This window comes from Petaurus breviceps, unplaced genomic scaffold, assembly GCF_028583685.1.
Source record: "Petaurus breviceps papuanus isolate PSGF00001 unplaced genomic scaffold, PetGlider_PUasm1.0 90925, whole genome shotgun sequence".
NCBI classification, from domain to species: Eukaryota; Metazoa; Chordata; class Mammalia; order Diprotodontia; family Petauridae; genus Petaurus; species Petaurus breviceps.
Window position 1 is genome coordinate 5,079,273 of NW_027187380.1, and position 15,945 is coordinate 5,095,217.

Consider the following 15,945-nt stretch of genomic DNA (forward strand, 5'->3'; position numbering starts at 1 on the left):
ATGCTTGATTCTTTCTACTCTAGAGTGACCTCTTCCCTTTCTTTTTGATTAAAAAAAACAAAACTGTATTATAGGAACTTCTTATGAATTGGGGTATAAAGGTGAGAGGGAGAAAAATGAGATGCTCAACTCCAGATTCCATTTGGATAAAGTCGTTTTCCGTAAGAGAGCTCCCAGTTTGGTGGAGGAGAAACTCCTGATTCTCTGGAAATTACTTGTTTGATTTGGGAGATGACCACTATGACCATTGGTTCATAGAATCACAGATTTGAAACTGGAGATCATCAGGTCCATTTGAGAGGAAAAGGTCTGCTTAGGACAGCAGTTCTTAACTTGGAGTCCCTGAACTTGTTTTTAAACAATATTTTGGTAACTATTTCAATATAGGTTTCCTTTGTAATCCTATGTAATTATTTTATGCATTTAAAAACATTCTGAATATAGAAATCCATCTTGCCCTACTAGAAAGTCAGAGGGAGAATGGGGGAGGATATAAAAGAGAGCAGATTGGGGGAAGGGGAGTATTCAGTAGGAATGCTATTTTGGGGTGGGGGTAGGGAAAAGATAGGGAGAAAATTTGTAACTCAAAATCTTGTGGGAATGAATGGCAAAAACTAAAACAAATTAAACAAAAGAAAACATTCTGAGAATGAGGACGTTTTGTTGTTTGGTCATTTTTTCAGTCGTCTGGCTCTTAGTGATCCCATTTTGGATTTTCTTGGTAAAGATATTCGACTGGTTTGTCATTTTCTTCTCCAGCTCATTTTACAGATGAGGAAAGAGGGTTAAGTGATTGTCCAGGGTCACACAGTAAGTATCTGAGGCCAGATTTGAACTCAGGAAGATGAGTCTTTCTGAATGCAGGTTCAGTGCTCTGTGCATTGTGGTGCCACCCAGCTGTCCCAAAAGAGTCCATAGGTTTCACCAAACTGAGTAAGGAGTTTATGATAGGGAAAAGGGTAAGAATCATTGGTCCAGTTCAAACCTTTCATTTTACTGTGACAGAAATGAAGGGATCAATGAATATTTATTGATTACAGCTTGTTGGCCATTGTGCAAATGCAAAGACAAAGATGAAATTCTTTGCCCTCAAGGAATATACAATCTATTTAGATTAGATAGACCATAAATATATACATATACTTCTCTAGCACATATAATCAAAAGTAATGGGGTGGGGGTAGGGGTGGGGAGAGACACTAGTAGCTGAGGGGAATACAGAAAGGCTTGAAGTAGGAAGACTTGAGTGAAGATAAGAAGAAAATTTGGCCAAGCCAGGAAGATGGAGTGCATTCCAGAAAAGGGCAACAGCCCCTACAAAGGCATGGAGACAGAGGAGAGGTAGAATGTCACGTGTGAGGAACAGCAAGAAAGTCAAGTTTACCTTGACTACAGAAAAACAAGAGTAAGATAAAAGTATATTCTCATGTGAACGTAGATGCTGGGAAAGATCTGTTGGAGCCAGGTTTGAAAGGATTTCAATCAAGCATTTGTTTATCACCTATCATTTGCTAAATGCTCTGTATACAAAGAGAAAAGCAAAACAAGTCTCTGCCCTCAAGGAAATTATCTTTTAATCTACATTAGTGCAAAGACACTGAAATGGGAGATGGAGATGAAATGTCATGTGTGAAGAACCCTAGAGAGGTCAATTTGACCCAAATGTCGAGATCCTGGAGGGGAAAGATAAGGGACCAGATGGTAAAGAGCTTTAAGGGCCAAACAGAGGAGTTTTTAGTTGATGCTAAAGGTTAAATAAAAAGCCTTTAGAGTTTATTGTGTAGTCACACCTGGGATTTAGGAATGTCACTTTTGGAGGGGTTGAGGATGGATTGGATAAGGGAGGTGGGACGTAGGGAGATCAATTAGAAGGCTAATGTTATTGTTTGTCCTTTGTTCTTGAAGAGGTCCAGTGTCACCAGGAGGGTGGTATCTTAACTCACCAGTGAATTGGATTTAAGTGAGGCAGGACTGTGCAGAGTCAGCAGCCTCACTCTCTTCCTTCACAGTCACTGCAGTCCAGTGGCAAGCCAAGTCAAGGCGACTGGTGATAGCCCAGGATGAAGTGCAAGTTATTGTAATAGTCCAGTTGAGGGATGGTAGGGGCCTAAATGAAGAGTCTGTGTAAAGCCTCAAGGGATTAAGTGACCTGCCCCAGACCACACAAAAGAATAAGGGGCACAGGCCAAGGATTCCCACTAGGCCTTGCCCAGTATCCAGATCCAATGCTCTTTTCCACCAAGCCCTGTAAGGTCTCTCTGTCTTTAGGGAGTTCCCATTTCAATGAAAGAAACAAAGTCCCTGACACTGGGGCCTCCCAGTCTGATGGGAAAACATCATGATCCACAACATACACAGAAACACAGGTGAAAATTCTATAGCTGGACATTGGTTCTTAGGGGTTTAGAGAAAGAAGAACGTCTGTAGTGATGGGTAGCAGTATATGAATGAATGAAAGACAGTTATTAAGTGCCTATATTGCAATTAAATGTGCAAAGCCCTAGGCATACTGATAGAAAAACAGACACACTCCCTGTTCTCAAGGAGGTCATACTCTCATAGGAGGAGACAAGAGGCTTCAGCTATTAATCATATGAAAAGCTTTCCCACCTTAGCAAATCAAATGATGATACATTTTCATTAATGTGATTTCCATCGATTAAACTATTTTTTGTTGTTCAGTCATGGTGAACTCTTCATGACCTCTTTTGGGATTTTCTTGGCAAAGATAACACAGTGGTTTGCTATTTCCTTCTCCAGCTCATTTTATAGATGAGGAAACTGAGGCAAGAAGGGTTAAGTGACTTTTCCAGGGTAGCACAGCTAGTAAGTGAGGCCATATTTGAACTCAGGAAGATGAATCTTCCTGACTCCAGGCCTGGTCCTCTATCCACTGCACTACCGTATATATGAATAATTTCTGAAATAAATTTTTTTAATGCCCAACTTTCTATGTTTATCTTTCTATGAGAAGCTCCAGCCCAGAGGTTCCCAACTTGCTTGGCTTACTGTCCCCTTTAAAAAAAATTTTAATCAGCCCTCCCACCCCAAACTTCCCGCTGGAAATCTACTTTCCTTAACCTTTTTAACATTTTCTAAAAATTGCATCATTTAAAAAAATTAAAGACATCTTAAATTTAATAATTTATTATAAATTTGTGAGTTTTTTTCCTTTGTTGAAATTTTGATCACACAATATTACATCATGTAACCATATAGTATCGTATTATAAACAAGTCATATTCCTGCTGATGCATATTGGACTTTCTGACAATGGGAGACACATTCACCTGCCAATACCTGCTTGTTAAGACTTGTTGATGTACTTGACCGCTGATTAGTTATAACTTGCATTTTGTGTATTAGTTGGAAAATAATATAATCTAATCACTACTACTTTAACTCTCTTACACAACAGATGACACGGGTGGTTTTTCAAAGTTTTCTTCTCTTCTTTTCTTATGCTTCCACCTCCCCCTTATTTTTGTTCAACGCTCCCCAATTGCACAAAAGTCTATTACTTCCTGGCCTGGATCATTCCAGCCACCCCCCCTCAGGGGGTGGTACCACCCACTTTGGAAGCCTCTGCTTCAGCCCTTCTGACAAATCCTAATTTAGAGACAGTGTATAATTCCAAAAGGCCTACTCTTGTGGTTAGATCTAAGTAGAAAGAGCAATCACTTTGGAAGTCTGAAAACCTAAGTTCAAAGTCATTAAAAATAGCTAATTATAACTAACATTGATATAGTGTCTCCTATGTGCCAAGGCACTGTGTTAAAAGCTTTACAATTATTAGCTCATTTAATCCTCACACAACAATCCTAGGAGATAAGTATGATTATTATCATCCCCATTTTACAGATGAGGAAACTGAAGCAGACTAAGTGACTTACCCAGGATCATACAGTGTCCAAGGTCAGATGTGAACTCAGTCAGGTCTTCCTGAATATAGGACCAGAGCTCTAATCACTGAACCTACTAGCTGCCTTGAAAATGGAAAAAGCAAAACAACCCCTCACCCCGCCCAAAAAAAAACCCAAACCTGCTAATGACATCTATTGATTGTGTGACCCTGGACAAATCACAACCTATATTCCGATTTCCTCATCTGTTAAAAACTTTTTTGGGGGGAGAGAGGGATCTGGGCCTATGACTTTCTTGGAGAACTGATAGGAAAATGTATTGATTATGGAATCAGAGGCCCTGGGTTCAAATTCCACTTCTGATTCCCATTACCCATGTGGCCTCAGACAAGGCCTTTCTCTTCTTTTAGGCCTCATTTATTTTTCTTCCGTAAAATCAGGGAGTTGATCTCTGAGGCTCCTTCCACTTCTTCATTTATGATCCATTGAAATGGATTCAGATCTGCTGCTCACCATAACTGAGTCTCAGAGAGTCAGTGGGCACTGAGAGCTTATGGGACATGCCCTGGGTCTCATAGCCAGTAGGTGTCAAGGGGCAGGATTCAAACCCAGGTTTGGGGATTGTTTTTGTTATTCTGTTTCCAAGGCTGCCTCATGTTAATTTAAGGATGTCTGCTCTCCCAGAGCTGTGTAGCTCAGCCTGTAAACTTATCATCTGTCATCAATACACAGTGAGGACTTACTATTTTGGAGGCCAGGGTTCTCTGGGCCTGGGACTCCAGGAGGTTTTATGACTTGGCTGAGGGTGGGGAAGGTGGAGCTCTATGTGCAAAGCAGCATTTCAAGAAAAGATTACTTTTTAGCTTATGTGTGTAAGATGGATGGGAGACTAGAGGTAGAGGGATCTGTTATGCTACTTAATATCCTACCCTTGGATATCAGACAGTGGGAATGGAAAGACTAAAACTCAGAAACTGGATATGGAAGGATCCATCACAAAAGAGAAGGAAGAATGGGGAGGATTTGGAAGAGCAGCTGGGGTAGAGAAGGGAGAAAGGAATAAAGGATGATGTGTAGAACCAAGGATAGTTGGCAGATATAAGTCTGCAGAGAGAGGCATTTAATTAAACAAATTAGAGGCAGCTAGGTGATGAAGCAGAGTGCTTGGCCTGGAATCAGAAAGATTTGAGTTCAAATCACCCTCAGACGCTTACTAGCTATATGATCCTGGGCAAATCACTTAACCTCTTTCCCCATCTGTAAAATGGGGAATAACAGCACCTATCTCCTCAGATTGCTGTGAGGAACAAAAGAGATAATATTTGTAATGTCCTTTTCACAGGGTCTGGTACATAGTAGGTACTCAATAAATAACTATTTGTTTTTATTAATTAATTCCAAGCCCTGGCCAGGAATGTTTCCTAAAAGAATCAGGGGATCTAGGCCTCTCTCCCTTGCTGGGTCAGACCTCTTCAAATTCCATCAATGTGTCTAAATCTCTCCTCAAGGACAGCTTCACCTAGGGTATTCCAAAATGGAACTAAAGTCAGCTTGTTTTAACATAAGACTATAAACTCCTTGGAGAGATTGTAAGTCTGATAGATACAAGTTGGTATCCCCAGTGGCACCCAGCTCAATAAATAACTTCAATTGAATTGTCCTGCCTTTTGAAAAGGTGGTGTCCCAGATGTGGCATCCTAAAGACCTCAAAGATCAAATTCTGACAGGGCTGACTGGGCATAATGTCAGAATGCAAAAGTCAACATTTGTAAGCATCTGTTTCTGCAAAATGGGCTGTGAGAATACCTGTAGAATCTTTCTCACAGTTGTGATGGGGCTTCAATGAAATAACTCAGTAAGAAGCATTTTAAATACTTACATCGTGCCAGGGACTATACTGTTTTTTTTTTTATTAAAATTTATTTTTCTATCAGCAAAAATCTGCCCTTATCCACATATACCTCCCTAATGAAAAAGCAAAAAAATAAGATCCCTGTTACAAATATGTATAGTCAAGCAAAACAAATTTCATATTGGAAATGACAAAAAAGATTTCAATTCTGCATTCTGAGCCCTTCATCTCTCTATCGGGAGGTGGGTGGCATGTTTCATCATTAATTCTCTGAATCATGATTAGTCATTACCCTGATCAGAATTCCTAAGTCTCTCAGAGTTGTTTGATTTTACAATATTATTGCCTTTCTATAAATTATTCTGCTCCTTTCACTCTTCATCGGTTCATACAAATCTTCCCAATTTTCTCTGAAACCATCCCCCTTTATCGTTTCTTATGGCGATGAGTATTCCATCACATTGCTATACTGTAACTTGTTCTGCTGTTCTCTAACGGATGGGTACTTCCTTGGATTTCATTTGTCACCACAAAAAAGAGTGGCTATCTTTTTGTGCATTTTGGGCCTTTTCCTTTTTCCTTACGCCTTACAGGAATATCAGTGGGTCAAAGGGAATTCTGGTTACAGACTGCTAAATTGTTGGGGTTTTTTTTTTTTGGATGTATAGTTCCAAACAGCTTTCCACAATTCAAGGCTCTCATTTTACAAAGAATGAAACAGCTTCAGAGAGAGAAAAGGCATTTAGTTGGAAGGGTGCAATCAGAAACTAGGCCTCCAAATTCATAGCCACAGGACCTGCCTGCAATTCCCTCAAGAGACTAGACAATCCAAAATTCATTAACCCTTCTCCAAGAATTCAATCTAGTAACAGGGAGACTATAGCCTTCACGGATGGGCTAAGGAAAGGAAATATCTTAATGTCTGGAGGCTCAGTTCTCACCCAGGTACCTGGCCCCAGGCAAATTTCTAGGGGATCAATCAGCAAGCATCTATCAATTGTCTATTTGGTGATAAGTATATTGTTAGTCACTGGGGAGTCAAAGACAAAATGGAAACAATTCCTGCCCTCAAGAAACTTACAGTCTGGGGTGGGGAACAACAAAGAAGGAGCAGCTAGGTGGTAGGTATAGTGTAGGAGTCAGGAAACCTTGAGTTCAAATCTCCCAAAGGCTGTGTGACCCTGGGCAAGTCATTTAACTCTGCCTCAGTTTCCTTATCTGTAAAATGAACTAGAAAAGGAAACACAAACCACTCTAGTATCTTTGCTAAGAAAACCTCAAACAGGGTCACTAAGACTTGGACACGACTGAACAAGGAGGCATAAAATGATGGAAGGGTGATGGGGAGAGGGAAGGCTCTATCAAATGGGAGGGATCAGGAAAGACCTCCTCAGAGGTGGCACTTGATTGAGCTTCGAAGTAAGCTGGGGATTGGAAGGAGCAGAAGTCAGTCAGTCATCAAGTAGCATTATTAAGCTCTTAGTGTGTGCCAGGCACTGCACTCAATACTTGGGGTGTATTACAGATAATGGGGGACAGCAAGCTGCACGACTGGAGACCTAAGAGAACAGGGGAGGGTGCAAAAAATGTAGAAACTGGCCTCTGTATCGATCAGTCATGCATTTATTAAGCACCTAATGTATACCAGGCAAAGAACAGAACAATCCCTACTCTAAAGAAGCATGCCATTTCAATAAATTTGATCCTAGAGGCACCAACAGGGAGCCACAGCAGCTTGGGGGGGGGGGGGGGGGAGGCAGGCCAGTTTATACCAGTGTTTTAGAAACAATCCAGGGGCAGTGGAGTGGAGCATGACTGGAAAAGGGGACTGAAGGCCTATTAGGAACATCTCAAAGCTTATTAATGTTTAGAGATGAATGGATTTTGCGCCTGGAAGGGGGCGGGGGGCCACAGAGAGGGGAAGGGGCTCAAATCTCTAATTCTAGACCAATTATAGATCCCTCTCTACGGTCAAGGTCCCCCCACTCCACGGGAACAGGGCCCCGGGCCCTGGGGATGGGGGTGGGGACCGCAGAAGAGGTTTCTGGAAGGCAAAGAGCCAGAGATGGCGCTAGAACCGGAAGCGAACTAAAATTCCTCTCTCGCCCGCAAGCCTGGAACCCTGGGCCAAGGCTCTCAGGTCGGCAACCTTTCCCACACTTCTGTAGGCCTCCGGAAGAATACATGAAGACGTGAGACTCGAACCCGTGGCAAAGAAACGACATCCACCACTCCAGCCTAGGCCAAGGCTGGGCTGCAACAGCTACCCTATGCCTTTAAGCCGGTACACGTTTCTTCTTGATTTGTTTACGTCTTCTTTCGCCTCTTCCGGGTTTCAAAGTCATGAGTTTTACGTATTCTTCCGCAAATGGCGCTCCTAGCCTCACTTTTTTTTTTTAACCTAACATTAGCAGTCCCTCGGGCTCTGACTTTTTTTGGACACGAATTCTGAGCTTATCCTTACCTCTCCTGGCTTAATACTTTTTTGTGTAGGGGTCAACAAACCGATTATACTCGGGGACTATTTTTTGGAATGAACCATTTTACTTTTAGTACAAGGAACATAGATGAGCCTCAGAATTGTCTCACTGAGGAAAATATTTGACAATATCCTTTAAAATGTATCTTCCTTGAAAAATTACACTACAAGCCTCATTTGGAGCTAGCGAGTCTTCTCCTACTCTTGAAACACCATGGTACCGTCCAGAACCCTCCCTAATCTCCCTGAGATTGGCTAGTCTCGCTCCGCTCATTTCGGTCACTGTGTCCTATAGCAGTGCACGTTTCAGTCGTACCGATCCGGCGGCCGAGGAGGCGGGGCTGGGAGGCACCCCCCGCGTGCCTGACGATTGGCTGATCTGGCCAACGCATGGGGACGCTAGTCCCGAGAGACAGTGGACTACGAGTCCCGGCGTGCCTCGGAAGAGCCTACTGTGCGCTTGCGCGGAGGCGGGGCGGGCTGGCTCCTTTATATAAGGCAGCACAGAGAGCTGGGAGGCAGCAGTTGGAAGTTGGCAGGTGAAGGAGGCAGGTTGGGAGGGGAAAAAGTAAAGTAGGAGGCGGAAGCAGTGCTGTCGGAAGGGGGAGGGGGGAAGGAGGAGGAGGCGGAGGAGGAGGAGAGCTTAGAGCAGAGAGCCGAGCCAAGGGGGAGATGAGTTTGTCCGTCCTCGACTGAGGCTCCGGCCGGGGCCAGGGAGCGGGGAAGCAGGGGCCGGAGCGACACCCGTGGAAGTGGGAGGAAGTGGTCGGAAGTGGTCCTGGGACTTTAACCCCTTGTGGGCTCTGCGGCAGGGGATTTAACCCTTTACGGACCCAGGCCCTCGCAGGCGCGTCATCTGGTGGCATTAACCCTTTCGGGGCTGGGTTCTTTAACCCTTTGGACTTTTCACCTTGCGGCTTCTGCTACTCTCGCTGGCTTTGCCCCCAATTCTGGGGTGGGGGGGAGGGCCTGAGGCGAGCCCTCCCCCAACACACCCGTATACATACTGTTTTTGGTGCTGCGGCCCTTGAGTCCCGCCAGCCGATCTAGGGGGTGCTTAACCCTTTGCTGACCCAGAAGCGCCCTTTCCAAGTTTGGAGTGGAGTTTGTAAGCGGAAGGCTTGACGATAGAAGACATCCGTCCATCTGTGCTGCCGGCTTTCAAGAGAAGACCCGCGGGACATTTAAAAAAGACTTTTTTTTCTTTTAAAAGAGAAAGGAAAGGACTTTGTGGCTATAAAAAATTACTTCCAACCCTTCCAGAAGAGGACTCCGTCCAGTCATGGCCGAGCCATTTCTGTCCCAGTGTCAGCAGCAGCAACAGACTTCTCAAACTTCTTCCAACTGTACAGGTGCTATGGGCAGAGCGGAGCGTTATACTGAACCCCCCGGGGAGGACTGTAGGTGGCAATCGAGAGCTTCTCCTGAACTTGATGAGATCCTTGGGAAAGAGGAGGGAGGAGGGAACCTAGCCCCAGCCTCCCCTCCCAGGGCGACTTTGGCTTGCCTAGACCCCGGCTGCCCAGAGGGGGGCGAGAAGGGCCAGAACCTCGACAATCTGACAGCTGTCGGGGCTACTGCTGCTGCTCCGCCGTTGGGTGAGGGGCAAAGGCCCGGAGCCCAGCCTCCGCAGTCGTGCCAAGGTTATGGGGGCGACAAGTTTGGAGTTCCTGTGGTGGAGGAGGAGGAAGCCTGGCGGCAGCAGCAACAGCAAAAACAGCTGGGGAAGAAGAAGCACCGGAGACGGCCTTCTAAGAAGAAGCGGCACTGGAAGCCTTACTACAAGCTGACCTGGGAGGAGAAAAAGAAGTTTGACGAGAAGCAGAGCCAGCGGGCATCCCGGGTTCGAGCCGAGATGTTCGCCAAAGGCCAGCCTGTTGCCCCCTACAATACCACCCAGTTCCTGATGGATGACCACGATCAGGAGGAGCCGGACCTCAAAACCGGGCTCTACTCCAAGCGGGCGGTGGCCAAGTCGGACGATACGAGTGATGAAGACTTCTTGGAGGAGGCAGGGGAGGAGGATGGGGGCAGTGATGGGATGGGGGGAGACGGAAGTGAGTTTCTCCAGAGGGACTTCTCCGAGACCTATGAACGGTACCATGCGGAGAGCCTCCAGAACATGAGCAAGCAGGAATTGATCAAAGAATATATGGAGCTGGAGAAGTGTCTCTCCAGGATGGAGGACGAGAACAACCGGCTGCGGTTGGAGAGCAAGAAGTTTGGGGAGGACTCCCGGGTAAGAGAACTAGAGTTGGAGTTGGATAGGTTAAAAGCCGAGAATCTCCAGTTGCTGAAAGAGAATGAACTGCACAGACAGCAGGAGAGAGCGCCTCTTTCCAAGTTTGGAGACTAGTCAAACTTTTTGGGGGAGGGGAAAAAAGGGACTTTTTACGGTGATGGAATGTAACATTATATACATGTGTATATGACAGTGAACCTTTTTATGACATAATCAAAAAAGAAAAAACCCCATGACTTTGTATTGTTTTAAAATTTTAGCTATAATGTAGTGGTTTTTTTTTCCTGTTCTTTAATTATGTGAATCTGAAGGGTTGCTTTTCTTGTTCTCCTTTTTAGAAGAGATGAATGTGTATTTTTTGGATGTAAGTAAATTTGACTCAAATTATAATGCATTTTTCTGTTTTAACAAAAAAGAAAAACCCTTAAAACAGAGAGTTGTAAGGTGGCCAAATCAGAAAACCATTAAATCCATTCTATAGTTACAATAAATTTAATATTTATAAATGTAACATAGTTTCAGTGTGATTTCTAGAAATACCAAAACAATATTCTCCGGGAGAGAATATTTTTTGTATTTATTTTGTGTTAATCCTGGGGTGTTTAAAAAAGGCATATTTGGTCAGTTATGCAAAAACCAGAAACTATTATACAGCCTTAATGGGAGGTTATCCAACACATATAATATATATATATATATATATATATATTTCCCTTTTTAGTATATTTTAAATGTTCAATACATAACAGGCAGAATACTGCGATGTTAAATCTGTGCTTGCTTTCTAGTGCCTTGGTATTTTTATTTTCTGTGCTGTTGGAAAGGAAACTGCAAAATGTTTAGGGCAGCAGGAGGTGGCAGCAAGGTTTTGCATGTTTATAATTCCAGAGCCTGAAACTTAACTCTTTTTCCTAATAGCCATTCAAAAAACCTGACAAACATGTAAACAAAATTTGGCAGTTAGCTAGAGTGAACAACTGACAACCCCAATTTCATTGGTCCAAGTTGGTTTTCAGCAATCTTACACCCTCCTGTGAGGCTGAATGGAGTTCTGGAAGTGGTTGTTGGTAAACCTTTTTGTTTTTTTAAGTGCTGGCTATGGTTAAACTAGATAAACTTGGGCTGCTCCTCTTTTTTGTAGAGGGAAAATTGCATTTAAAAGAGGGAATGGCTATTTTGGAATTCCAAGAACTTAATTGTTCAACTGGGTAGCTGCTTACTGTGCAGAAACGACAGGTTTATGGATTACCTACCTTTCCCCAATTCCAGGCAAACCATTATTTCTTTTGAATCCCTGTGAATCCAGAGTAAAGGTGCTTAAATCCTTAAGGAAGGCTGTGACAAATCTTAAATGCTCACAGTAGAGGTATTATCTTGATTCCCAGGAGAGTGCACTAGCAGTTGATATTTCAACTACCCTGCTCTTATTTCTCAGGATGATGATCAGTGGCAAGGTAATTTCTACCGCATAACGACTCAAGGGAACATGAACATAACTCTCCATACCCTTCGTTGGTAAATGGTTCAAAAAAAAATCGCAGCCAATCTAAACCCTTATAAAATGGTAGCCATTTTAAATGTTATGTCTAACTTGTCTGTTAAATGGTTTCCAATTCATATATATACCAGTGAAACCGAAGAGAAAAATCTATCAAGATACTTCACTCCTTGATAGTTCTGATTAAAAGGATTTTGCAGGTTAACAGAGGGAAAGACCCTAAACTATATCCTGACTGGAACATCCTTTATTATGCAACAAGGGGAAAATTTGGAGGGTGAAAATAAAATACCAAAATCTATCTTTAGGATAAAAGAGAAATCCAGGGAAATTACAACTGGTCAGTTAGACAAGACATTCTACTACATGCTGGGCTGGCCTCATTCTGACAGATGTTCCACTGGAAATATGTATTATCAGTTCTTCCTTTGGACTAAATGATATTAAAGCTTTATTTTGGTAAATAGTTTTCGCGTTTTCAATTCTAACATGACATCATACAGCAGCACCAGCAAACTGTTCTGTGATGGCAGAATGACAACACTGCCCTCTGGCTTTGCATACAAAGTAGTAGGGTTTTTTTGGTAAAAGTTTGAGTGTTAGCAGTTAACCTTTGGTCATAGGGCTTATACATAGAAAAAAGGCAGGTTGTTTGGATCTTATTTTGTCACTGGAAGAATGAAGTCTTAAGGAATCTTGGAAAGAACTTATATAAATGTATTACTCATAATAAAGAAATCCTATGGTCAACTTTTGGCAGAAATCTAGCTGTTATTTTTTAAAGTAGTTTTACCCATCACTCCAAATAACTTTTGAATGACTGATTTTTCCTGAGTCATGCAATCTCCCTTGTGAATTTTGCTTTTGGAATGCCCTTATTTTACAGATAGGAAATTCAACCTTAAAATTGTTCTGTATTATGACTTTTAATTTCCCCTATCCAAGATACAAGTACCATAACTTTCTACAAGAAGGGTAGGGGTTATATAAAACATTTAACTGCTTATAGCATTCTTGACAGGGAGACAATTTGCCAACTTAATTATCTGTTCTAATAGGAGATTGCACTGATAAATCTACATATGATCCTCAAATTCATTCTAATTAATAACAGCAACCCCTTGCCATTTTTCCTTTGGCAAAACCGATCAATGGGACATATCTTAAGTGCTAGAAATTCCAGATTTTTTCCCTTCCCTTAGCACAGTGGATCTCAAAAGTATAGTCCAAGGACTATGATTCCTGGGGATCCCTGAGAGACCCTTTCAGGAGAATGGTCAAAACTTTTCTTAAGACTATTTGCCTATTAAAATACTCCCTTTTCCAGCTTGAGGTTAAATTTTCTTCATATACTTTAACAAAAACAGTATTATAACAGATCGGAGAAGCAGATAAGAGAATTCAAATGTCTTCTATTAAGCCAGGCATTGAGATTTGTAAAAATATGCAAAAGAATGAATATCATTTTCTAATTTTGTGAGTTATTTTTCATAAAATGTTAACATGCAATAGGTTACTTTAAATTACTATTTTAAAATTGTTTTAGTTTCTATAAACATCAATCGATGTAACACTCACATAAAAGCTCTTTGGGATCCTCAAGAATTTTTAAGAGCGTAAAGGGGTCCTCAAACTAAGAAGCTTGAGAACTACTGCATATTAGAAAAGGATCATTTAACTTTTTGGTGACTACTAAACAAGGCAAGGAATATCTAAGGTTTGGCTAAGCTGTACTCTAGAGTACTCAGTTACTGTCACTCCTTGGTATAATTCTGATTTCCACTTCTGAACTAAGCCATGCAATTCTGGGCCTGGCTGTAATTCAAACAGATTCTCTTTGCATCTTACCCACTTTATAAGTTGTTTTGAGTTCTAAGTTTCATTTGGTTATGTGAAGCATACTGGTTGTTCTTAAAGGGGAAGAATAATGGTAAGAGTATCATATCCAAAATATAGAAGGTCCTAAGAGCCATTCCCCTAGAAGCGTTAAAAGAATATGAAAAATCAAATTATTATAAATAACCATCTGAAAACATGCTCGAAATAACGAATAGCTGAGAAATGAAAATTTAAATATCTGAGATTCCACCTCATATAATATTTACTGGAAAAATAAAAGTTGAGAACCAGTGGAGAGAATGACAGGTACAGATGCATTGTTGATGGAGTACTGTGGTAGGAGAGTGCAGTATTAGTTCAACTATTCTGGATTCCAGTTTGGAATTATGCAAGAAAAGTGACTAAACTGTCCAAACCCTTTGGCCATTACTGGGAATATACCAATGAAAGTCAGACAGAAAAAAAAATGCAACATACAGATGTCCCAAAAGTCAGTGCAGTTTTAAACTATTAGAGCTTAAAATTGCAATGACTTTTGGGGCACATACCAAAATATACATAGAATTTTTGATGGTAGCAAAGGAAATGGCCCTTAACTGGTGAATGACTGAAAAATACTATGGAATACAAAGATAATAGAATCTTGTGTAGTAAAAAAAAAATGACAAGGATGTCAGAGAAATGTGAGAAGATTTATATGAACTAATAGACTGAAATAAAGAGAACTAAAAATATTCCCTGCAAATGGCAAGATCTCTTAAAGGAACTTAACTCTTAAGTAATGGAAAAATACAATGGAAAACAAAACATCCCTCCACTATCACAGAAGAAATGACTAGAACTGAATATTATATACATTGCCAGACTGTCATTTGCATCTGATATTTGTTTTTCTGTCACAAGATAGAGTTCAAAGAAGGGTGGGCTTGGAAATGACTGATTTCAAGTCCAAAAAGGTATCAAATTGTTCATTGTAAGGAGTCTTTTCTGACCAGGTGTAGTCCTGACTATACCACTTAACCATTCTAAGTTTCACTGTCAAATGGTTACCTATGCCATAAGCATGTCAGAAACTAATGAAACAAATGTTTTCACCTTCTATGGTGTTCATAGTTTTTAAAGGAAGTATTATCATTACTATCAGAATTTGAAAAGGGATCCTGGCATGCTACTAGAAAACATTTACTCTCTCAGTACCTTCTGGGTTTAGGCCTTTCATTTTCAGAACAGAAGATTTTTCAAATATTCTTTCCCTGAAAGGTTATTTAAAAAATCAAAAAGGTGGGGGAGAGGGAAAAGTAGGGTATATCAAAAGGATTGGAAAAATTCACAGCCAGTTGGCCACATTTAATCAGATTTGCGGTAAGTTTTGGTTTCCTTAAAATAGGACACATAAAACAACAGAACATCTGGCAGAATAGATTGTATAGGATAGGGGCTCTTAAACTGGAATCCACTGATTTTGGGGATCTGTGAACTTAGATGAACAAGATATATCTTCACTAAGCTCTAACTGAAATTTAGCATTTCCTTCAATTGTGAACTTTAAAAAAGCACATTATTCTGAGGAGTCTGTAGATTTCACCTGACTGCCAAATGGTCCATGACATAAAAAAAGATTTAGAACCCTGGTCTAGAAGGCAGCCAATTCAATCTTGGTCAGCTGTGCTGATACCTGGAGAGCTGACCATTCCATTCTGTTCATGGTAGAAAACATTTTGACACATCATTAATTTTAGGTATGACAATTTGCTCTTGAATAGCATTTTTCCCCCCAAAGAAGGGTTTGATTGTGGTAAATGTTACAGCAAGGACCTTCAGTGGGCACCAACAGGAATAATCATCATTTTCTAATAAACCTGAATTTCCACAAAATCCATATGACCATTCCCTCTAGAGAGAAAGTACCAATGGCAACATTTGGTTTAAAAATGAGGGGAAAGGAGGCAAAAATTCAGGAGAGAATTTTTATCTAGTTCAATGTGTGGTGTTAAAAAGTTCTGGGTCTGAAGTGAGCATAAAATATACTACTTTAAATATAAAGTGTCTTTAAGACAGTGCTCCAAACACTTTCATTTGAGTAAAACTAATGAAGACAACACTACTTGTTCACTAGAACTTTTTCCATCCACAACAGGTCAGAGTAGTCAATAAAAACTACTTTGGAAGTCT

At 41.3% G+C, this 15,945-nt stretch overlaps 1 protein-coding gene across 1 annotated transcript; it reads left to right on the forward strand.

The window, feature by feature from the left end:
* The first annotated feature begins 8,679 nt into the window (after positions 1 to 8,679).
* HEXIM1 (HEXIM P-TEFb complex subunit 1) lies at positions 8,680 to 10,947 on the forward strand. The gene has a single exon (XM_069076178.1). It carries the CDS (start codon positions 9,477 to 9,479, stop codon positions 10,548 to 10,550), a length of 1,074 nt encoding a protein of 357 aa, XP_068932279.1. The 5' UTR covers positions 8,680 to 9,476; the 3' UTR covers positions 10,551 to 10,947.
* The last annotated feature ends 4,998 nt before the right edge of the window (positions 10,948 to 15,945 follow it).